We start from the raw sequence: 24,482 nt of genomic DNA on the forward strand, positions 1-24,482 counted from the left end.
TCAAGCCCAGCTCCACCAGAGCCACGGAGGACAAGGACTGTGGTCAGAAATCCTGGGCTCTGGAAAGGCCCCACCGACCTGCTCCATCGTTAGACCACAAGCAGAGCAGACTCACCTGCCAACTGCTTTGACCTGAGCTTGCTGAGATCTTCACCTCATACTCCAGTGGGTACGGCATCGGCTCGGGGTCGGACCAGCAGATCTTCACTTGACCTTCCTCTGTCATGTCTAGATGCAGGTTCAAAGGAGGTTCAGGCTTTACTGAGGACAAATTAATCGACAAGTTTACCACTAACCCTACTGCCTGTGACTGCTGGCAGTAATGGGTTTGTTTTTAGTGATCCCATGTAAATGCGCTACAGTAAATCAGATCTTATTATTACTTATATACCATTTCAAAGCAATTATCCTAGTGAAGACCACCAGGAATAAGTGATTTGGCAATAGACATAGCTTTTAAACACAAGTCAGTAACTTTTGCATCACATTTTCATGAATTTTCTACCCCAGATAATGATGTCTGTTCTGCTGATGCCACCTGTTCTACTGATATCCCCTATAAGCAAGTATAACTCCACATTACACAAGTATTCATAGTTTTACTTTCAAAAGAATTTTTAACTGAGCTTGGCAGAACACATACTAATATCATGCATTTTAAAAATATACTGCACTAAAATGACATAACTAGTTTGTTCTGCTTAAGCACTGGCAGATGCAACTCTGAATTTTTAGTTTTTTCCTGTAGCATATTTTAAAAGTAGCACGATGATATGTGTGACCTCTCCTATTCAGAACTAGCCCACTCAGAGACTTTTAACTTATTCTGTTTGCAAAGCACATATAGTTCGGAAGAAGTTGCTAAAACTTCTGCTTTTTTCCCCACAGCTGACAGAATCCCTGCCTTTGTGAAATTTGCCAAAATCCGCAAGAACTGTGCATACTGGATAGCAACATGTATCAAATTAATAATGTCAGTATAGTTTTAACTTGATTAAACACAGAGGAATGTTTTCCAACGTGGAAAATGCTGGAACTGTATGTGTAAGGAAGAAAGCATCAGGACAACAGAGCTGCTTGAGAAAAGAGGTAGTTTTATTTCATAAATAACTTTAGAAACAGCTTTTTTTTCCCCTCAATTTTAATTTAAGTCCTCAGTGACACAGACTCAGGCACAGAAAGGTCCTGATCAGAACCGGAAGCTCAGTTCTAACATCCTGGCCTTTACATGGCTCCTTTTGTACTAGAGCCCAGACAGGGATTAGGTGGCTACAAAACACGTTCAGCACCTCCCTGGGCAAGTGAGACAGCACCAGGAGGCCTTTTCCTGCCCTGTCTGTGCCTCCTTCTCCTGCAAAGACATCCTGCTGCTGTTTTCCAGGAGAATCATGGAATTGTTTTGGTTGGAAAAGACCTTTAAGATCATTGAGTCCAGCCATTAACCCAATGCTGCCAAGTCCACCTCTACCTCATGTCCCTGAGAACCTCATCTACCATGTGTTCAGCCCCCCCGGGAATGGTGACTCCGCCACTGCCCTCGGCAGCCTGTTCCAATGCCCGACAGCCCTTTGGGGAAGAAATTGTTCCCAACATCCAACCTCAACCTCCCCTGGCGCAACTTGAGGCCATTTCCTCTGGTCCTGGTGCTTACTCCTTGGGAGCAGAGCCCATCCCCCCCGGCTCCAACCTCCTCTCAGGTTTCAGGTACAGGTCATCCTTACCTATGTCTATAGGCTTGACTGACGCCACAGGTGACCACAGAGGTGTCCCACCAACCGTCGCCTTCAGCCACATGATGAGCGTGTGGTTGAGTTCCAGGGAAGGCAGGTGACACTCACACCTGTCATACGCACTGCAGTCACACTGAGCGGCCACCACAGTCCCCTTGAGAGAGCTCGTAGACACATCTCCCAGTGACAGCTCTGATCTGCAAGGGAAAAAACAAACCTTAAACCAAAACAAACCAGTATTTCTTTCTATATTCTATCTCAATAAAGGACGTTTGTCCATCTGCATAAGGTTCATTTACAAAAAAACAATATTGAAAAAAAGTTTAAAAGGCAGTAACTGTAACCCATTGCTTTTACTTTGCTGCTTCTCCCGTTTTAAATGTTTTCCAAGTAAAGTAGTTAAAATAGTTTCACGAAAAGTATTCCTAAGGTTTGATTGCAAAACAAGCGTTTTACAATACTGGGTGATACCTGTATTGAGTTGGGGCCGTTTCTGATTCCTGATGGTAAATATTAGGACATAATTCATAGGCACACAAATGGAGTTTCCCTTACAGTGGACTAATTGTCTGCTCCCTGACACCCCATAGAGATTATGTTCTAATTCCTATTCATGAGGCAGTGAAATAAAAGCCAAACAACTTAATATTCCCTCCAGCTTCTGCTCCAATTAAGCATCACAAGCAATATAATAATAAAAAACAAGTATTTGAGGGAAAAATAAGTTTTGGAATAGCAAAAGGCTGAAGAACTCCACCATTCAGAACACACTGTAGTACTCATTTTCAGTTACTCTCTATTATTTTTAAACAAGAAATAGACTCCTGTGTCCTCGAGAAGTCTATTCGATAGTGTGATGTTTGCCAGGAATGCAATGCAATGCAATGCAATATACACACATTCCTATTATTGTCTTGGACAGGCTCACAGAAAGTATTCAGTAATTAACTTACTGCATTTTGGTTTTATTGGTTCTCAAAGTAAAGCACATGGGACTATTTTTAACTGAATGCTTAGATGTAGTTTCAAGGGGGGGTTGCCTTTTTCTTCCTTTTTTCTATTAACACTCCTTTCTTATTTAACATACACATTTTTTTATGACATAATCCACTGCAAAAAGATACACTTTTGAAGTTTAAAGTAACTAACAGCTGCATGGGCATAATATATGTTTCATAAACAGTTTAACCAGATTTTTTAGTAATATGGTTTCGATCCATTTTAAATGAAACAAGCTACAAAGTAGCACATACTGATACAGGTAGTAATGCATTGTGTCTCTCGATGGCCACCACATTTAGTTAATGTCTCTGAAACACAGAATTTTCTTGGGTCAGCTCCAAGAAGCAGCACAAAGACACCCCAAACTGTTTCCCATGTACACGTTAGCACACAGATGCTTTTCAAGTACGTTTTAGAGCAATCCTCATGTGTGCGATTGCTCTTTCAACCGTGTTTTCAATTGCCATTTGCTTCAGTCAAACTATTCTGGATTTCTGAAATAAACACTGCACAAGTGGGCACAAAGCTGCTTCTGTTCTGAGAGCAACCGCCAGTTCCCAAAGAATTCTTCATTCCCATTTTTATTCCACAGATACTCTTCAGACTGATTCAGACACAGACACACGTTTATGGTGTGCTGCAAGTATTCAGTGGCACGAGCCTCCTTAAAATACTGAATTTAATAGTGTGAACATTTTGTGGCCGAACTCCTTACAGCAGCAAAGCCAAGACAAATCCTAAAAGTTAAACCATCCTGGATTCCTTCCTGCTTTTGACATTTCATCCATACAAAAAAGCTTATGAACTGTTCTGAAGTAATTTTGGAATTATTTCTGTATAGCAAGGCCTTTTTTCTTTTTTTTTCCCCTAATTCAAAGAAAGAAATTGAAGTTACTAGACTAAGAACCTTTCTGTAGAAGTTTAAAATGGTTTTATAGTTGGCATGACTCATTGTAACACTTGAATTCAGGGAGGGCAGAGGACTCTACACTGGAAGAGAAAAAAGGACAAAATTTTCTGTCTTTTTTTTTTCCATATCAATTCAGTATCCAGTACATTTAACCGACTGTAGAGCACAGGGGAAATGGGCATGATGACCCTGTAAGTTGTGCAGGTTTATATGAATGTGTAGTTTACATTTATTAGTGCTACAGTCAGCCAATACTGACATTCCTAAAATTATTTTTACCAGGACTCGTTGACTTTAGGACACAAGAATTATGGAACCTTACGCTGATGGTATTTGGCAGACATATAGTTTTTAAATTACTTGGAATATTTTTGTTTTTATACTTGTGGTTCCACTTCTTTCCCCTGAATTTCCTTTCAAAGATTTCACAGAATTTTCTTTTAAGTTCTCTGCCTTCTCCTATTGCTCTCAGATTTCATTAGTCTCAAAAAACCCACACTCAATCCAGAAGAATGTAGTTTCATCAAACCATTTCTTTAATCTGATCTATCTGGAATGCAGTTACCACCTCACCACTCCCCCATCTTTCTCCTCTGACTCTTCTTCTCTCCAAAGAATTATTTCCATTTTTAAGCATCAAACTGAGCTTTGTAAAAACTGACTTTAGAGGAGCTTATGCTTTTAAAGCCCTCATAAGTTCAGGAGAGGTCAGTGCCTTCATTCAGTAGGATAAGAGAGAAATTTTGGGTACACTTAAAGCAATGAGCTACTAAAAACTGGAGTTTTCCATAGGACCTGCAGCTTATCAAGAGAAACTATAAATCCTGGTCCAACAAGCACTTTATATCATGCAACAGTGATCAGACCAAAGCCAGATCCAAATTGTGCTGGGAAGAAGAAAAGTCATAGGGCTTATAAAATCTCTGAGTATATGCTACATCCCCAGGCAGTTTTATAGTGCTGGCTGCTGGAATTGGAGAGATTTTCCTTAACACAGAGCAGCAAGCAAAGTCCACTTGGGTACTAAACATGACAATGTTCTGTGAACAGATTCCCGGAGCCCACCTCTGAGATTCGACAGAAAACTAGTGAGCTTTACTGAAGTTTTACTGGTTGGAGGAGGGAGAATGTGCAAAGACAATGTGACTTTAAGCTGGAAACATGGGACTAAAGTGTAAGACACTGCAGAAGAGGGGAAAAAATAAATATCACATGCCCTGAACCACACGAGTAATTACCATTGCAACAACAGCACAAGTCCCAGGCTTGTTTTTCTTCTCTAGTCCAAACACTCTTCAGTTGTGCACAGACAGTTCTTTTAGTCAACACCTTACACTAACACCTCCTAAATGTTTTGTATTTTGGTGCAAAAATCAACACTTCAGCAGGTATTGTTACTCATGCTAAATTCATCTGTGGCCCTGTGGAGCTTTCAGACTTTAAGTTAGAAGCCACAGGATGTCTTTACTAACATAGGAGTTCACTGAACTATTTAGGTAGCCAAGTTGAGGCATGTAAGAAATAAGGTCACCATTGTAACTTTGCTTTCAAAATTTCTATATGATGTGTCTGTGCAAGCTCTACTCACAGAGCAAGGCTGTCTGGGGTTCTAAGGCTTTTCAATCATTATCTCTCAATATATTTGATATATTGTAGCTCTAGGACAATATTTACTTGAACAAGCTGCTCCTTTACACTGCAGAACATCTGATAGCTGCCCAGCTGATGAGAGGACAACTCTCTAATGAAAGGTTAATGTTGTCCAGCTGAAGAAGGCTCAAGGTATAATCGATGCACTCAGCTAAGACACCAGTCTTGAGGCAGACTGCAAGATTTATCCTTAGAAACATGGGAGTCTAGGCCCAGAACTAAAGGAGAGCCTCACAGGTACTTCAAACAGGTCAGAAACATGAGTGCACCCTGGACATTGCCATCTGCTGAAAGGGCAAATTGTAATCGGTGCTCAAAATTAAACTGGGAGCATTCAATTGTGTCACCACAAATGGATCCCTAAGGCTACATGATTTCAGTCAATGTAATCAACCATCAGGGTTTACAGCATTCCTAGAATACATACAGCTGCAAAGATCATTCACTTTTGGTAGAAAATTAACCTAATTTGTCTAATTAAGTTTCAGAATAATCTTTTTCCACCCAAAGACATGCTGCCAGGGAAGGGAAAAGCCCCATCGTTCCCCTTGCTTAAGCCCCTTGCAGAACACTGACAGAGCTCTGCTCTGCGAAGAACAGAACATCTTCTATTCAAACTAACTCAGTACCATTTAGAAGCAGGTGAACTATGGATGCCTTCAATAAGAGGATATCTCTTTAATGCTGAAACAATTAAAAGCTCTTGAGGACCCAGGCTTTTTCTTCTAGGTCAGTATTTTTGTACCTTGCCTGTCCTATATGTGAGAATTCTGGTTTGATCTCCAGACTCCCAGGGAGTAACACATGCCAGGCGTGCATATTTTTAAAACTGGGAACGTTTTCAAGGTATTTTGGCTCATGTGAATAAAATGCTAAGGTATCAGCAAGCCAGCAGGGAAAGCTGTCACCTTACCAACATCTGAAACGCTCTGCTAGCTGTGCCCCAAGAACACAGGGACCCTAAAAGAAAAATATTAATATGAAATCTGGGTAGTGAAACAAGTTCTCCAACGTAAGGGAGCACACTGCATCTCGCCCTTGCAGCAAAAAGTAATCAAATACAGAAATGCCGCAAGGACTCCAGTGAGTCTATAGGGCCTGCTTTCATAAATTGCATGACACTTCCCGAATTCCCTTCATAATACAAAGAACCTCTTCATCCCAGCTGGGACTCGAATCTGCTGTTCCACAGCCATCAGGCATACAAAAAAAAAAAAAAAAATCAATATAGAGATTACTATACTGGGATTACTGGCAAAGCTTTTCCTATTGCTGTTGAGACTGGATGAAACAGAGGCAAAGTCACATCTACTTCTCCCACAAACACACATGTAATGGTATTTCAGAAGTCAAAGTAATGAGGAACACTGGAAACGCAAACCCACTCAAAATCTGATTTCAGCTTTGAAGTATTATATCGACTAAACAACCATATTTACTACTAGTTAATAGACTTGCTTGCTACCCTAACTGCAGGGATAATTTGTGGCAAGTCATATCTGGCTTTTTAAGAAGTCATCACCTGTAAATTCACCTAGTTCAACTATTTAAGTTTGTGTGTTCATGCAATTCCTTCCAACATATCAGTACTTCAGGAAAAACAGTGTGGTTTCGTGAGTGGAATTCATGAGATGTTTTTATGATCAAATCAGGCAGATGCTGGTGTATAAGATCTGCCCACCCCCCAGTCAGAATATTTACCACAGTGACAAGCGCACAGGGGGTGTCTCCCAGAGGCATCTATGTGATTAGAGCAGCATTTGGTACTGTGTTAAGTAACATAATTACTTCAAAAGAGAGAGAACATTATGGTCAAAAGCATAAAAAAGGCATAACCAAGACTGCAGCTTTAAAATTAAGCAATTCTAACAGCAAAGATATTTCAGCAAGTCAACAATTATTTCATTAAACCGCTTTAAGAAACACAGAAAGAACAGGGGGAAGGGACTGCCCATTCCACCCATTTCTCAAAGACGGAAAAATAAACCTTCCATACTGTCCAAGATTACTCTTGTACAAGACAAAGGCACATAACACATCATCTGCTTGCACAGCTAATCCTGCCACTGTGCTGCAAGCTGCAGAGGCCAATGTTGATGTTTTAGAAAATGCTTTTGGATTTCTAATGCTAACAGTGGCAAATTTAATAGTCTGTACTTACACAGCATATAAAAGATTAAGCTTCAAGTCAGCTCTCAAGTACGACTCCAAAAATTGCACAGTACAAACTAGCAGGTCTAGCTTGCCTTTAATCCAACATTCAATGTTCCAATTTGAATCTGCAAAAAATAGAAAGGGATGAAACATTTCTAAATTATGTTAAAGAATAAACCAAACAACTGAAGAGCCAGGATAAAATCCACTTACAAAGAGAAGATACATAACAGACATTCACGAAGGTGAGGCTGGACTGCAAGTGTGCAAATGTTTATGAATTATCCTTGCTGAATTGGGCACCCGTATATGTCTTTAAACATTTAAAAGACTAACAACGTAAGTGGCAGGCCTGGTTTCAGCTGGGATAGGGTTAATTTTCTTTCTAGTAGCTGGTACAGCACTGTGTTTTGGATTTAGTATGAGAAGAATGTTGATAACACACTGTTTTGGTTGTTGCCAAGCCATGTTTATACCAAGCAAGGACTTTTCAGCCAGGAGCTGCAGGTACACAAGCAGCTGGGAGAGGGCATGGCCAGAACAGTCAACCCAAAATGGCCAGAGGGATATTCCATACCACATGACACCACACTCAGCATACATTTTGGGGGAAGAAGAAGGAAGTGGTGGACTTTCAGAGTGATGGCATTTGTTTTCCCAAGTCACCATCACACGTGATGGAGCCCGGCTTTTCTGGAGACAGTTGAACAACCACCTGCCGATGGGAAGCAGCGAATGAATTCCTTCTTCCGCTTTACTTCATTTGTGTGCATGGCTTTTTACTTCTTAAACTGTCCTTATGTCAAATCACGAGTTTTCTCAGTTTTACTCATCTGATTCTCTTCCTCCTCCCACTGTGGGGAAGTCAGCGAGTGGTTGCATGGGGCTGAGTTGCCAGTTGGGGTTAAATCATACTGCTGCATGCTAATTATTAGAGCAGGAATATATTTTACCTGGCTTTACAGGCAAGGCCACAAGAGGAAGAAAGAAATTAAGCTGCTGGTTGAAGGTTTTGCTGCTAACTGGTACAGCCTCTATAAGGCTGAACTGTATACACTTCGTGCATGCACACACAATAGCAACAAATTTAGCGCGGCAGTCTTTAACAGAGATTTATTTGTCCCACGGGACAGTTCTTGTAAAATGAAATTCTACTCTACTGAGGTCAAAGAGATTCCCAACACTGCTAGCAGCACATCAACAGGCCAGTACGCTGGTCAGAGATGGGGGCTTACAGGAGCAGAAAGACAGCCTAGGAAAAAAGAATTCAATCTAATCCATGTGCAAATATGTACTAAGGCATCACAACTCCAGGAAGAAAAGACTGCACTTGCTCTCCACTGCCACCACCTCCTGAAGGAGTTTAAAGCCCATATCCACAAAAAGATTGAAAATATTTCTCATAGAAACAAGACACCTTTGAAGATCTGGGCTTATGTCCTCGTATCCTGTGCTACATATTTTATTCAAAACTCCTCCAGAAAAACACCCAACTTCTGTTTTCCCTTTGAAACTGTGCTACACAATTTCCCACATCTTCCTGTAAAGAATTCCATGAAGAGGGATTTTATCATACTAATGCTCTGGATAAAAATGAATACCCATTGATACAACCCACCCCACCAACAACAAAACACTCCGACCATGTTCTTCAGAAGCAACTTCTTATGCCTTTGAATGGAAAACCTACCTATTTTCTGAGAAGCAGAAATACTGATTTCTGAAGGAATAAATTTTCTTGCTTGCATGCTTGCTCTGTACAAAGAACAATCAATGTTGTTATCACTCCAAAGGCAACAAAGAAAACTTTCTTCGTTCATTAGCACAGGAGGTTTGGTTTCGGGAGCTCCACGCTCTCTCCTCAAGCCAGACCAGCTCTCTACAACTTCAGCAGAGAAAGGACTCAAAAATGTCTTATTCAGCAGCATACAGGGTAATGTAAAGTTCCTGGGAGGAATCTGATGGACCATACACTGGGCAACTGCCACCTGAAGAAAGTCTGCAAATATAAAGGTAAAGATATTGGAAATAATACAAAAAGTTCTTTTACTTGACAATGAAAAGGGAGTGGCTGACTTTTTACATAAACTCATTCATTACATAAAAATCAGACTATTTCCAGGGGCTGTTCTCCGCTGAGTTGGAAATAGAATTACTATCAGCATGCCCTCTGAACCGGTGTCACAACTGACAGATATCAAAGTTTTCTCCCCCAAAGCTACACCACCTAACTTTTTGTTTCCTCCACCTCTTAAAATAGGTCAATACTGTAGGGGAAGCATCTCTTTGGGGTAAACTGGCTTACATTAACTCAAAACACACTGAATCCTAAACCTAAGTCCACACACTATACAGGTATGAGTCTCATCTCCCCCTGCAGTGCTGGGACGCTTGCAATCCAGCTCTTATTATCAAGGCTCCATTACTGTAGAAAAAATAATTCCATTCTAAATATAACACATAGTCATTGAAACTGTTAAATACCAAATAATAGTATTACAAGAATATATGACTGGATGTAACAACACAACCCCAGGGCATTATCTGGGAAATGAGATGTAGGAAAAGAATAATCTTTTCCGTCAGACTTAGATTCTTCAAAATAAAATCACTCTGACCACATCTGTAGTTCTTGTTGGTAAGCCATAGCTTGAATTACGCTAACAATGATGTTGAGAATGATGAGCATGTTGGTTTTGGAAATAGCTTACTGTAAAACACTGCACGAATTTCAAAGATTAAAGCTCTACTTACAGAAAGGCATGTGGGTCATTTGTGCACTTTGCATTTAGCTTTTTGCTCAGTAAGGGCATAAATATTTTAAGCAGTTCATTAGACAGAAATTAATTCATGCTCTATCCCTTGCAATAGCCAAAATAAGAAAAACATAATTTCTCTAGCACTGTTTGATTAATAGCACAAAGGCATAGACTAAACAATATAAAACCACAAAAATAAAGCTTTTTAAAAAGCAGATGCTGTGTTCCTCTGCAGTGCGTTTAAGTGTTTTGGTTTTTCTTTACCCAGATTTTGCACTGCCAGACTTCTGAAGGGTTCTGCTCTTTCCTCCTCTCTCATTTAACAGTCTGTGCCTCTGTAGATACCAGTTTCATTACACCTCCTGGCTCCATGAAGAGGATTCAGTTGGCCAAACAGACTTTTAGTCCATCATACAGGATTAAAAAGGGACAAACTAGTAAGCGATGTGACAGTCTATGAAGCAGGACAGGTAACTAACATATCAAGCAATTCACAGAGGCAACTGCAGGGTGGGAAGTGGTTCCTGCCAGACATCTATTTTTCTAAAAAACAGACTCCCCTCTTACACATCAGATAATCTCACAGGATTAGTTAAATCCTATGCAATCAAAATGTGTGCAGCTACTTACCACTTCTGCAGAAGTGTTAAAAAATGAGAATGCATTACAATACAGAACATTTAGTGTAGGATTGCCATAGCTCTTAAACAGCCATTAATAAACTGCAGCATACATTCAAAATATTTTCCTGCTACAGATGTTCTGTTTGCCTATGACACAGATGCACAGGAGGCCAGCACTTACAGTTCTGTCCCTCATGTCTGGGCTAACATGGCTACCAAGATGCCAGCCATGGCTTTTAGTTTATCTGGAAACAGCCCAAGGTGGCCACTCAACAGATACACTTCTGGTCATTATGGGCCATAAGGTAGTGACAAACTGCTCTGAAGCCCAATGAAAACTCCCTGGGGCAGCCAGGTTTTCTAACTGAAACATAGGAAATTTGTTTAGCTTAAGTCAACAAGACAATATTGTAAAGACACAAGACAACACAAATTTTGAAACCTACTTAATCGGATTACAGTATCTGCTCTCTCCCTAAGCATCATCACCAAAAGTCTTTGAATAGTTCTTATTTTAATAAAAAAAAATGAAAGGCAAATACCAGCTGTTCCTGAACAGCATACACCAATACTGCCACAGATGTTTTCCAATTAGAAACCCAGTTTATTATACCCAATGTTTGCAGGTAATTGAGCACCCATTGACAACACTGTCATATGAAAGTGGAACATCAACTACCTAAGAAAGCAGAGCTCAAACTCAAAGTCACACCATGGTTACACTGAATTAACAGAAACTTTGCAGTTCTGACAGAACCCAGATTTTGTCTTCCACTTTTGGCCCTATTAAGGTAACAAAACAAATTGTCCATGACCTATCTTACCAAATTTGGACTGGGACATTTATCTGATTGGGTCTTGACTCACCACATACTTCCTACTGGCGTTTCCTGGTCTTAAAAGTGAGTTGCGCTGTTTTTTGGGACAAGACACATGGGCACAACCCTGAGAGTGTCAACATTTCAATTCTGCACAGTGGTAACATCAGCTCCTTTGTATATTCTAGTTGCATGTTGTGATAAAACACTAATCCAGTAGCACGACTTGAAACACCACTGTAAAACAGAAATGGTGATTACTCTCCATCCTACATAATTACCAGACTTATTTTTGTAGTAACTTACCCAATAGGACAAACGTGGCCAGAATGATTTGCTGATACATCTTGTTTTGTAGAGCTGATCTGAAAAACATATAGAAAAGTAACTGAGAGCTGATAATTATCTGTCTATTATTTAATTTGGGTTGCATTTTGGCGCACGTCAGTTAATTTAATACCCACACCTTTGTATGCAGAAAGGAAGAACAAACCCAATGTAATCTGAGAAAAAAAACCAGTGCTTAGAATATCAATTAATTGTCAACATAGCTCTTCCTTATCATTAGAGCTGTACAGCACCTCCTTTATCCAGGCTTTTGCTCGTCATCGTTCAGCTTCTGTGTTTGCTCGTCTGAAAGGCCCTACAAATCCAAACAATCAAAATACTCAAGAGATATTCAATTTTCCAAGTGCAGGATACACAAAAGCCCTTGGGCACCCATTTTAACAGTGAAAATATCACTAAACCTTACAGTAATATTTCAATACTGTTCTTTGATTTCAGGTACTTTGTTCTTTTTAATTTTCATCCCATAGTTACACAAATTCTGTTAAAATCCAAATATAAGCATTTTTGTATTTTAAATAAAGCTCAGTAGTGGATATCAGAATAAAATAGAGAGAGTTTGGTTGCCTTTGTAGTTAACCAGAACCGAAAGTTTAGTAAAATTTACAGCTCAAGTCAGACAGAGAATGCTGGGGCAAGAAATCTGGGGAGTCCCTCCAAAGTATTCTCATTCCTTGAATATTTCTGAGAACAATTTCCTTGACAACACCTGTGGTGCCAAAAGAAGTGGTGCCAACATGCAGTAATCCACTGGCCTTTCAGTTTGGGGGTGCATGTACTGTACTATTAATATATATTAATAGTATATACATCTATATACATACACACTGTGTGATACATATAGATTACTCCATACTGGCTACATAGCAGCGGGCTCTGCAGCCTGGAAGGAAAGTATAGATGGACAGAAAAGACCAAAAGAAAAGAAAAAGGGTGTTTTCTTTGTATTTTTTGCCACCACTGTCAGTGCACACTCCGAGTACATGCCCTTTGTCTCATCTCCTCAACAAGCCCCCACAGAATGGAGTGTCAGCCCCACAGAGGAACTGGAGGCTGCTGATAAAACCAAAGAATTTGGTTGTGATAAGGAGTGGCAGCCTCTGCTCAGAGCTGTCCATCGCACAATCATTTCAGTTGGAAGAGACCCTCAAGATCATCGAGTCCAACCATAACCTAACTCTGGCACTAACCCATGTCCCTATGAACCTTGTCTATGTGCCATTTAAACCCCTCCAGGGATGGTGATCCCTCCTCTTTGCCCTCACCAGACTTCGACCTCACCCAGTGATCCTGACATTGCTTTAAGCCTTGACCATGGATTAAAGCAGAGGTGATTCAACAGGCAGAGCTCTCTACCTCAGACAACTGAGTAGTGAAGTTCAAATACCTCCATGCTCTTGTCTTCCTCCAAGCTCTCCCGCAAAAAAAGCTGTCGCAGATTTAGCTGGGGCCGGAGTGGGAGCCAAGTAATTTCTTCAGCACAGCCCATCTTTATTCTGGTCTGCAAGATGAATCAGTCCCATCCACTTTCCTCTCCATTTGCCCAGGTTATAATCAGAGTAAATTTTAAGCTACATCTTGAGCAATTGAAGAGGAAAGCTCAACATTTCAAAGGCAGAGCTTCACAACTCCTACTCCAGAGGAAAATGTGCCTCTCAGCACAGCTGTCAGGCTGAGCCTACCTGCACCTCTGCCATTAGTCTGTTTCTAATAGGAGACACATGAAGGCCAGAGGAATTACCCAGCTACAACCTTCTATTAAGTCTGTAATTTCACAAAGATAATTTGGGGTAATTTCCAAAAGAGAGAAGTTATCTATTTTTTTTTCCAAGTTTCTGACTGAAAGAAAAAATATATTTTAAAATAATTTACTTGACATAAGTGTATTCTATTCCTACTATTAAATGTATGGTTTAATGAAAAATAGTCCATGTTCCTTTTCTAAAGGTACGACAAAAATTTTCTGTTCATAGCCTGACCACTTCTCAGTAAAAAACTGGCAGAGATCACTTTCATATGTTGTACAAGAAAATAAGATGCATTTCAAAAGCTCATAAATTACCAATATGTCACAGATAGCATTGCAAATGCTTTAAGGCTCTCTCTTTCAAAACAGGTAGAAAAATGTCCAGCATCAAGAAATAATCCATAAAGCTATGGCCCATCACTTGCTTTCCCATCATAGGCACTGAAAGAAGCAAAAGCTGTCACCCAGGTATCTTGGCCCTCTTGCTCCGAGATGTTTGAAGGAAAGAATGACTATTCTGGTAACTACACATATTTTACTATTTCAAAGCATAACATGAAACACCCTCATTTGTTCCTGTAAGTAAGAAGACAAATAGTTAATTGTGTTAATGCAGCTGCTGTGTTATTTACAGCCATGTAATACCTACTGTGGACTGGAAAAAAAAGCAACCACAGATCCCCAGAACCACACGCACCTCAAAGAAGGAAAGTTAGAATTACATAGTCCACTGAGGATAAAGGCATTTTCACTTCCTCATGCCCTAAAAATGACCAGATAGAGCAATCAGATTCTGCTATCAGCAATAATTGAACCATAATTAACAATATTTGGACCCGAAAGCAAAAACACAGCTCAGACCGGCTCAAGACATCTGCTCTTCCTACAACTATTGCATCGACCTAGGCTGATTTTTACAAAGGTTTTATTTTTCAGTCCTGGTTCAACATTCATAAACAAAAAATAGTGCTGTAGATAATAAAAAACCAATGTAAGTTGCATGTCACCAGCATTAGCTCCTTTTCTGTTCAAAGTTCAGTATCACTTCAGTAAACTTTGCACAGGAATTGGGTAAAAGAGACACCTACAGAACTAGATGAATGTACCACTGGACCAGACACAGGGCTACCCAGTATATTTTTTGGTGAGAATACTGAACTTACCAGAATTTCTAACTTCATTGTAAGAAAGAATATAAGTTTTACAAGAGTTACAAGGAACGTGAAGTTAAATACAGGAGAATTATTAACACTTGTAACTATAGCTCTATCCCAGAGAGAGTGAGTTAACCCAGGAAGGACAAATGGTTTCACGTGTGGCTGGGGAAGTATCCACACAAATTGAAGGAACTGGGGCCCAATTTAATGCATCTATCTTAAGATATTGCATTCTGGATCCACCAACTTTGCTGCTGCTGTTTACCAGAAATTCTCCAATTTCATATGTAAATAGCATGTTCCTCTCCATGTTAACCAGTGTACAAAGACCTTTACTGAGGACAGTCCCTCTCGTAATGAAAACACCCAATTTAAAACAAAAAGCAGCGGATAGGATAAGCAGGGAGGACAACAATGAAAGTAAGATCATTTTTCTTTACAGGCTGGCTGAGAAGTTGTACAATCCACTGGCATATCAGCATGGGAACCATTTTTGGCACGGCCTGAAACAAGCACGGCTGGTAATCCACAAACACCTGCTCACTGAGCAAGGAAAACATACAAAGACTTTTGCTTTTCCCTCTGGAGCTGCCTTTTTTTTTCAGTTTCTTGCTTTGAAAACATTTCTGTATGTCTCCTTTCTGAACTACAAAAGAAAAGGGGGTTAATATGAAAAGAGGATGGCAACACGAGGCAGTTCTACCTGTCCGGTTTGAACAGCAGTGAACAGAGGGTGGCACTGGTGACTAAGAGTGATGAGTCTCTACAACCCGTCCTGGACACAGCACAACCCTGATACCACGAAACTCAACTGTAAAGTTCTCACCGACTTAACAGGGACACGGGGACTAGACGAGCAAATGTTGCATATTAGTGGCTTCCAATGAGCAATTTCAAAGCCTACAGACAGAAATCCAGTTGCCAGGATCTCCTGTTTTTTTCCCCTATGTATACAGAGTTCAGAGTTCCTCTTTTCTCTTTCTTATTCCCACCCTCCCAAAAAACAACAGCTGCTAGTTAATGGGAAACAGGAACATAACACTGCAAGCACACAGACTGTCCCTGACTTTTGCAAGCTACAGCTGTTTTTAAATATTTAAAAGATCTCCGTAAAGCAGAAAAATACTTTAGCAATAATGCCTATGTAGAGTGCCTTCTGGCCAGCTCTTCAAGAGTGCCGGAGGATTTCCAGTCCTGTGGGTTTTGGCAAGACCAGGGGTTCCCAGTCAGCCCCCCAGGCATAGAATTTCATTGCATTTGTTTGTCATTTACTATACTAGTAAACATTATTAATAAAGAGTTCAGAGTAAATGGAACATACAAAATTGCAGTGCAAATGACTTGCCTTAGATAACTTTGCTTTCTAATCCCACCACGACCTTAAGCAAGGCAACCCATCTTCCATGTCCCCCCATACACTGAGTCCAGTAATATCAGCAGCAGAACTACCCTGGTCTCACAGCAGAGCTACAAAAACAGCCTCTTCTGAAACCCATCAGCAAAACGTCCCACACTCCGGAGAGTCACCCCAGATCGTACCGTGTATTTTGGTGGCACTGAAACTACCCCCTCATTTTTCCTGCATCTCTCTCCACCACCACCGCACGGAACACGGTACTGAAGTTTGTGCACGCTCAATTTGAGACAAGTTTCATAAATATTCCTGATTTAAAGCCAGTGATAAAGCGTTTTTAATAAATATTCTCTCCCGTTGTTTTTCACTGATGAACATACATTTTTTTTCCTTACCTGCGGCTGTAAGCAGAGCTCCGGTCATTACCCGGCACTTAAAGCTGGTTCATATTATAACCACACTAAGGGTTCTCAGCGTTTTCATTTAAAACTCTCTTTAGAAATGCAGTGTCAATAATTAGCATTAAACTTTCAAAGGGCTTTACTATCAGAGCGGACCATAATGGCTTCTGCAGCATCAGTGACACATTCATGGACGTTTCCTTTTCCCTTTTGCTAAGACACTAAACTTCAAGAGAAAAAGAGAAAGAAAGGGGGAAAAAAAAAAAAAAGGAGGGAAAAAAAAAAAAGGAGGAAAAAAAAGGGCGAGGAAGAGGAAAAAAAGCAACGGAGGAAAAGGAGGAAAAAAACCAGCCTGATTTGGGTTCACCATGCCAACCCCCCAAAGTTGCGCGGTCCTTTCGAGAGCTGATGTGTGAGGGAAAAGACCAACACTCACCCACACATCAGCTTTCTAAAGGAACAGGCAACCGAGCTCCGTTCCAAACGTGTATTTTGGCAAAAAACACCTGGTTTTTAACATTTCCGAGTCGCCCCCCCCCCGTCTCGGCCACCCCACGAGAGGGAGCCGGGTGGAGGAGGCTTCACCCCCGCGGGCAGCGGCCCCAAGAAACCTAAATTAAAGACGCAAGCAGAAAAAGAAAGTAAATTCACCCACCTACTTCTCTCCATTCCCGCGGTGTGAGCCGCCAGCCCGCTGCTCCGCCGGGGAGCAGGACGGGCCCCGGCCCAGCCCGCGGCCCCGCCTCGTCAACCCGCCCCGCCTCAGGGGGAGAGGCCGCTTCCCCTGGGGGCTCCCCACACACAAAATGCCGGGGAACACGATGGAGTTTCACCCTCCGTACTTTCATGTCTTACAAACTGCAGGTTGCTGAAGAAAAACATATTTGAACCTTCAAAGAACTGATACCGAGCGAGGCGGGAACACGGGCCGTGCACGCTCCCCCTCACCTCTTGTCCTCTCAGGCCCTGGGCAGCCCCGCAGCGCGGTGAAGCTGTAGGGCTTTGCCCCCAAAAGTATCATAACTTAAGCCACCTGGCATCACTTCTCTCTTCTGTAAAGTGTACAAATAAAAGTGCTTTCACAGAAAAATTTCCACGCATCCTTCCAAGTTAAACATTGCGCTGGTTTCCTGCCCAGTTGTGGTGACATTGCTGCTTTGCATGTGGGGTGATACAGGAGTTTGTCCAGGGCAACTCCAGGGAGAACAGAGAGTGAATATGCCAAGTTTTCCTCTTCTAGTAGTTTAACACTTGTGGAAATCGAATTACAGATTTTTATTTTATTTTATTTAGTGCAGAATGAGTGTTTTACCTAAACAGAACCTTCAATGCTGTTTGGATCCATGCAAACATTTGTTAAGAATTTAATTGATATTCACCTGCGGTTAGTGGTTTTCAGAGTGAAGGCTGTACAAAACAGACAATTATTAATGTAAAAGGCAACATAGACCAGAAGTATAAGAAAATGCCTTCTGGCCATTAAACCTATTCATTGAATTTCCCAAGAATCTCTGAAATTTCACAGAATAATAAACAAATGTTGTAAATTATTACTCATAACACAAACATGCCTACTTGTCAGTAGAAGGACAGAGATTAGAGTTTAAAAACAATAACCTGATTCAGATACGCTTCTTGTAAATGGCAGATTACGCAGCACTATGCTATTTGGTTTTGACGCCTTGTTGACACAGACAATTATTTTGCATTATTTCAGAAACTGCACATTTCTGTGAACAACCTGGGTTCAGAGAGACTATTTTCATCTCTACTATACTACTCTCTTACAGCCGATGGTGTTTTAATACCAACTATATATAGATTGTTATCACAAAGATTTTGTTTCACTTAAAAATCTGGAGCCATACCAAAGAAATTGACAGTGAAAATTAATAACTAGAACTAAATTTAAATGCTGACCTTGAATTGTTCAAATGAGTTTGTCAAGTATTGAATTCATGAAGACCAGGTCTGAAGTTGGACAAGCGAAAATGCCCAAAATGTCCCAAAATGAACAAACAAGCACACCAGAGAGATCTGTACTTCTCCAAAAACCTACACCATACATATCTTAGAAGCTACCTTCACATAGAAGACAAAAATCCAGTTACTAAGATTAAAAAATGCCACTTTCTTGTACATTCGTTCTTTCTCCTAACCCATAGCTATGGGTCCATTATGCACCTGAGACTTGGAAAAAATAAACCAAATGGCAAACACAGAGATTAAGTTACAGATTAGAGATAACCTCTTGAAACAAACAGCAAAAATAGAGATTACAGATTTGCTTTAACCCCACATTAGATACAGAATTTGCTCAGTTTGCCATAAAGATAACAATGTTGACCATAGCAGTAGGAAGGATAACAAGGGGGCAAGGAAACTAAAATTACTATAGCCACAGTAGGGAGAACATGGAGCTTAAAAGAGAGTTATGAAAAATTAGATGAAATTGCACGACCCAGGCACTGGTATTTTAATGAAATCTGTTAAGCAGTAACACAATAAGAGCTAAGAAAACAAAACCCACAAAAACAAAACTGGGTGGGACCATATTTGATTTCTAAACATGAACAGTTGGGGAGTAAACCCCAAGGAGAAGGAATTATGAACTGTCTAAAGCAAAGGACAATACTGGCACTAAGTCAGATGGGTTTAAACCTGCCACAGAAACATTTAGGCCTGTTACTAAAATCTGAGTCTTGGCCAACAAAAGACTCATTTCTGGAACAATCTTCTCATGGCATTAACAGGACAAAAAGAAATCGTTCAAGTGAAGGTTTAATAAGTTTGTGAAAATAACTATTATACAGGTTTGTGTCTCTAATGAAAAGAAAACTTAACAAAATAATCTAGTCAGTGTCCCAGCCTCATGTTTCTTTGCTACCACTGAGAGCTCCTTGAGTTACAACTCATTTCACCACATTTCAGACCACCCGGTATCACTCCCCTTTCCACATACACAGATTGAAATTCTTATATTACCTGACAGTCTTGCTCTCTGTTTGAATATACTTTTTGTGACACTGCTGCTTGACACAAAGCTACGCTTTATTTCACAAGTGGTGGAGTAAATCACATTTTGACCTTTTTGCACTTCGGTGTTTGTTCTCATAAATAGCGAGCTCTTTGAGAAAAGAGCATGTGTAAAGGAATGCCACATATTTAACAGTAACTTCCAATTAAAAGACAAAACCCAGAAATTATGCCAAGGAACTTAAAGTGAGGACTGAGCTCTGCTAGAAAAGATGTACCTTTAATCTTCCTTTTCCTTGGAGGAGGCAGCAAAAGTTCAGAACCAATGTCCTGGAGACTAATAAATCCCAAATATGCACAAGTGAGGTTTTTCCACAATGTTCTTTTCCTTTTCAGCAATATTATTGTAAAATAAATGAAAACCCAGTATCTCTGCTTGGTAAGTTACGAAGAAAAATATTTTTGTTTACTTACTGCAAGCTCTTCTCCATAAACAGACTTGAAGGTGATATCATAACCATCTTTTGTGTTGTGTAAATAGCTCTACTGTGGCTGTATAAACAAACCTACTGATTAGCTTTAATTTATTTATTGACTTTCCGTAATTCATGATCCATTTCCTCAAAGTAGCATCAGCCCATTTCACTCCTTATTAAAATAACCACCATCTCTAATTGATAAATTCTATTTTAAAAATATTTCTGTATTCTATAATCCAACAGTTTGGGGAAATCTGACACGATCTGTGTCTGACGTAACAAAGCTGTTCAAGTTTTTGTACCCCAGACTTTCACAGCACAAGCACAAGCTGTGAGCAGCTGCCTCGTCTGCCATGTCCCTGCTGGGTGAGATACAGAGGGACCACTAGAAAAATCATTTTCTATTTCTGTTAGAACATCTTGAGACAAATGTTTGACAGAGTAAGTTTGCTTTCACTTCCCCATGTAGCACTGGTGTCTAGTGAACCAGTTAAAAAAAAACGCACCACCACACCCTTATGTAACCTACACCAGTACATATTTATTTCTTTTCAAAGTTGTGGGTTTTTTTTTTTCTCATTTAACATATAAACTAAACCTTCATGAAGTTTAGTCCTCTTACTTTCTCATGTACTTCAGAAAGATAGAAGACAGGCAAGACCACCTTTCAGAAATCCTCTGACACGTGTTACATTTTTGTCTCATACTGGTCCTCCTTTGTGTAAGCGAAAACTCCAGTTCTTCCAGTCTTTATTGATCATCTTTTCTGGAGACCTGCAAAGTTTTACTGATCTCATTCAGACTTTTTTCCTCGTTTTCCTTCTCTTTTCTGAAGAGCAATGCCTGAAGTACCCCAACTGAGGCCTTGGTAGGGCTATTTAGAGGGAAGAAATGTCTCATTTTTCACATCACACAACAATGTTGACCCATCCCCTGAGGACATTGGCTTTTTTTCCTCCCAACGGTGTGTCTGCATTGCCTCAGGATCGCTTTGCCCATCTCCAGAATCCTCAGGTCCCTCCTGTGGAACTTTGGTTTGTGCACTTGATTATTTCTCAGTTAAGCACCTTGCACTTGTACTTATTGAATTACAGCCTATTTATTTCAGACCACTTCAGCAACTTGTCAAGATTGCTTTGAATCCTAAGATTGTTCTCTAAGGTGTTTGCAACTGTTGCTAACATTCTGTTATCCAAAGATTTCATATAACATGCACTTTTCAACAAAAAATATCAAATAGTTTTAGACTTCGGGTGCACCCCGGAACAACTACCCCACATACAGTCTTCCAATCTCTGACTTGTCGACTGCTCATTTTGGTTTTTTTTTTTTTTTTCCAGAAAGTTCCTTTCCATCCAACTGAAGACTGCCCAGTCATTTAATATAGATTAGACTTCCCTAGCTTGCTTCAGAGAAAGTCACATGAGGCAAAAATCAAAAACATCACTGCAGATAATATGCTATGGGATTATAATTCCTCTCTATTATTCAGAAGTCCCCTGTTGATTCTTTTGGTTACAGGACAAAAGTGTTGCTTTTAGACTAGAGTGAAAATTGCAGCTCTGGGAGCACAGACATTTCCCTTCCAGGACAGAATTATTCATTATTAGGTGTCTAAACCTCAGCAGCAGCAATTCACCTTGGAGGCACACAGGACTGAATCACAGCTGTAACAGCAGAGATACAGCAAAATAGGGATCCTAAAACGTTGACTCACTCTCAGATGTTTATGTCATCAGCAAGAGAAACTTTTGAATGAGTGTAGTATGCCTAGATCTTTTTTAAAGAGAAAAACACCCACAAACTCATATCTTTGTCTCTCACAATGGCAGGATAAGGCCAGTTTGTCTGTAAAAAGTGGAACAGCTGAGCTGTCCTGTCTGCAGAGCAGGTAACCTGCTAGCAAGGGAAAAACAGATTCCAAATCCCTGGCTTCTTCTGAAAAAATAAAATCTGTCTCTCTCCCTGACATACTGGACAAGTACCCAAGAGGTCCTTCTCCTGTGAGAAACAAACCCAGGTGACATTACTGACAAATAGTTAACAGGGTCTGTCTTTGGGATTAAATTTAATATTAATGAAAAACCTGCCTCACTGCAGAATTGTATTGACATTAAACCTTTTCTCCAAAGAACTCCATGCTTTAGATATTGTGCCAATTCGAGCAAGAGGATGCTCCGTGTCCCAAAAAGCATGCAGGAAAAGCCAGGAGCATAACAAGAGACAGATGAAAACCTTAGGAAATAATAGGATAATATTGAACAAAGTTTTGATTTAGAACTGTTTGGTTTTTAGCTATAATTCCCCCTAGCATGAGTATTTCTACCTGGGCTGAAGGATTTTTGTCCTAAGATGGATGGGACAGTCCATACCAAATCTAGTATTCTAGATGCTCAGAAATGTGTACATTCAAATATTCCATTCCTAATATAGAGAGAAAAAAATTGAGAGAAACCTAAGTATATGTAGATTGTGGTATATACTGCTATAGCCATCTTAAATGGATGTTTGTGAGGCAAGAAAATCATTACAGAGGATGAAGTAATTCAGTGAGTCATATAGATAGAAATTACACAAAGCTGATAAGTCTCTGTGGATAATAGAGACTTGGAAAATTATTCATGAGAGAAGTGTAAAAAGTTTGATTCATATGCAACAAATTGCCCACTTTCGCATCATGCTTTTTTTCCACACATTAATAATTCAAGTCAATAGACACATCAGGTTTCTAGATTTTTATGTTTCCTTGTGCTTTTAAGCATCCGTGTTACTTCCATTAACCATCACAGAGTTTACCAAATAAGTCTGTCTGAAACATCTATACAAGCAATACTAAAAATCCTTACAAATGGCAGTTTTTGCAGGAAAAAAACATGTCAGTTGAATCAGTGGAATAGGAGGGAGGAATACATAATATTTCATAACATATTCTTAATTCTTTTTATAGTTAGATAGCTCTAGCTGTGAGGAATAAGCTTTCAGGGGAGGCAGAAGGGAACGTATTACAGAAAATTCACTTAGAAGGAATCATCAACCTTTTTTAAGCCTTCACGTGGCTGCATGAGAGGTACCAGGTAATTAGTGCTGCCACCATTAGTGTAGCCCTAATGCCAAATGGCCATTTGGACAGAAGAAAATACTAAGTCCATTTGGGAAAAATTGCAGCAGCAAAAATACCAGTGTTAGAGTGTTCCTTCAACTAACATGCTCTGCAGTTTAACTTACATTTTGACAAGTTATATGGGTTTGACATGTCTATTTACTGGGCTTTTAAATAAAAACACTAGTTACTATAGTAACATTTACATCACAGGTTGTACTTGCGCTGCCTCTGAGATACAGAAAACCAATCTGGTATGTGAACCTTTGTACTTCGCTTCTGCACTATTTTAATCGGCAAACCTGGTTTCTGATAAATTGCCCTTTTCTTTATTTTATTTCTCAGATTATAAATTAAAATGCCTTTTATCTAATTTTCTTTTAAATGACTAAGCCCCATGTGTGGGAACTCAAAACCTGGTTCCAGGGAGAACAAGGAGAATGTAAGATAGAAAACTTCAGTATGGGGAAACAAGACAAATCTTGCTTTTCTAGTCCTTCTGTAATTTAGTTTCCTCTTGTAGGAATCATGGTTAAATGACAGATTATTATTTCTTTAGACAAATAGTCTTCTCCCCAGTAGCTTTTATGTGAGCCTGTTAGACCAGCCAAGCAGCACGGCCCATTCTGAGCTCTGCCTTGACTGTCCTTTCCACTATCTTCCCAGTTTCTTATCAGTTTATTTGTTATCACTTTCAAACACTTCTGTATCTGCTATATTTTCACCCCTGCATCAGTTTACTTTATTAATAGTAATCACAAAACAGAACAGACAATGTTGCTCAGCCAGCTTAGGAAGACTTGTGCTGACCATGAGGTCTTGCTGCTGCAAGCTGGCATGGTTAAACTCTGTTATAACTCTACAAAACCAAGATATTTAGATAGCAAAACATGACCCTCTTTGGGAGATGAGGAGGAAATGAACCAAGGACATAAAGAACAAGGGACTATAGCTGCGCCTTTCCATAGTTCATATAATTAAGGGTAGGAATAACGACTGAGATTCCAAAGGCACAATCAAGTTATAATAAAACTAACTATTGAAAGTCTCCTCTCATGAGGCCCCATGGTGGGGAAAATGGAAACAAGCTCTCTGTGTGTTCTTAGGTGTTGATTTCCCTCCCTGAACTCTTCATCTTACAGCATTTACCTACAAGTCACTTTATGGACTGTGTGCAATTTAATGTTTCCAACTGACAACAGCAGAATGGGATCCTCCATGGAATTTTAGAATAGTTTGGGTTGGGAGGGCCATTTAAAGGTCATTACTCCAAC

The 24,482-nt window shown here is 40.0% G+C and overlaps 1 protein-coding gene across 1 annotated transcript in view; it reads right to left on the reverse strand.

Annotated features, from left to right (window-relative positions):
- LEPR (leptin receptor) overlaps positions 1 to 17,391 on the reverse strand; it is a 37,018-nt gene extending 19,627 nt beyond the window's left edge. The window contains exons 1-6 of the mRNA XM_065842019.2: positions 17,309 to 17,391; positions 11,953 to 12,011; positions 9,137 to 9,445; positions 7,454 to 7,571; positions 1,722 to 1,927; positions 116 to 261 (exon numbers count right to left, since the gene is read on the reverse strand). Coding sequence (XP_065698091.2) covers positions 116 to 261; positions 1,722 to 1,927; positions 7,454 to 7,571; positions 9,137 to 9,445; positions 11,953 to 12,011; positions 17,309 to 17,322 — 852 coding nt within the window. The 5' untranslated portion in view covers positions 17,323 to 17,391. The remainder of the gene's footprint in view (positions 1 to 115; positions 262 to 1,721; positions 1,928 to 7,453; positions 7,572 to 9,136; positions 9,446 to 11,952; positions 12,012 to 17,308) is intronic.
- Between the last annotated feature and the right edge of the window lie 7,091 nt (positions 17,392 to 24,482).

This window comes from Patagioenas fasciata, chromosome 6 (assembly GCF_037038585.1).
Source record: "Patagioenas fasciata isolate bPatFas1 chromosome 6, bPatFas1.hap1, whole genome shotgun sequence".
NCBI lineage: Eukaryota > Metazoa > Chordata > Aves > Columbiformes > Columbidae > Patagioenas > Patagioenas fasciata.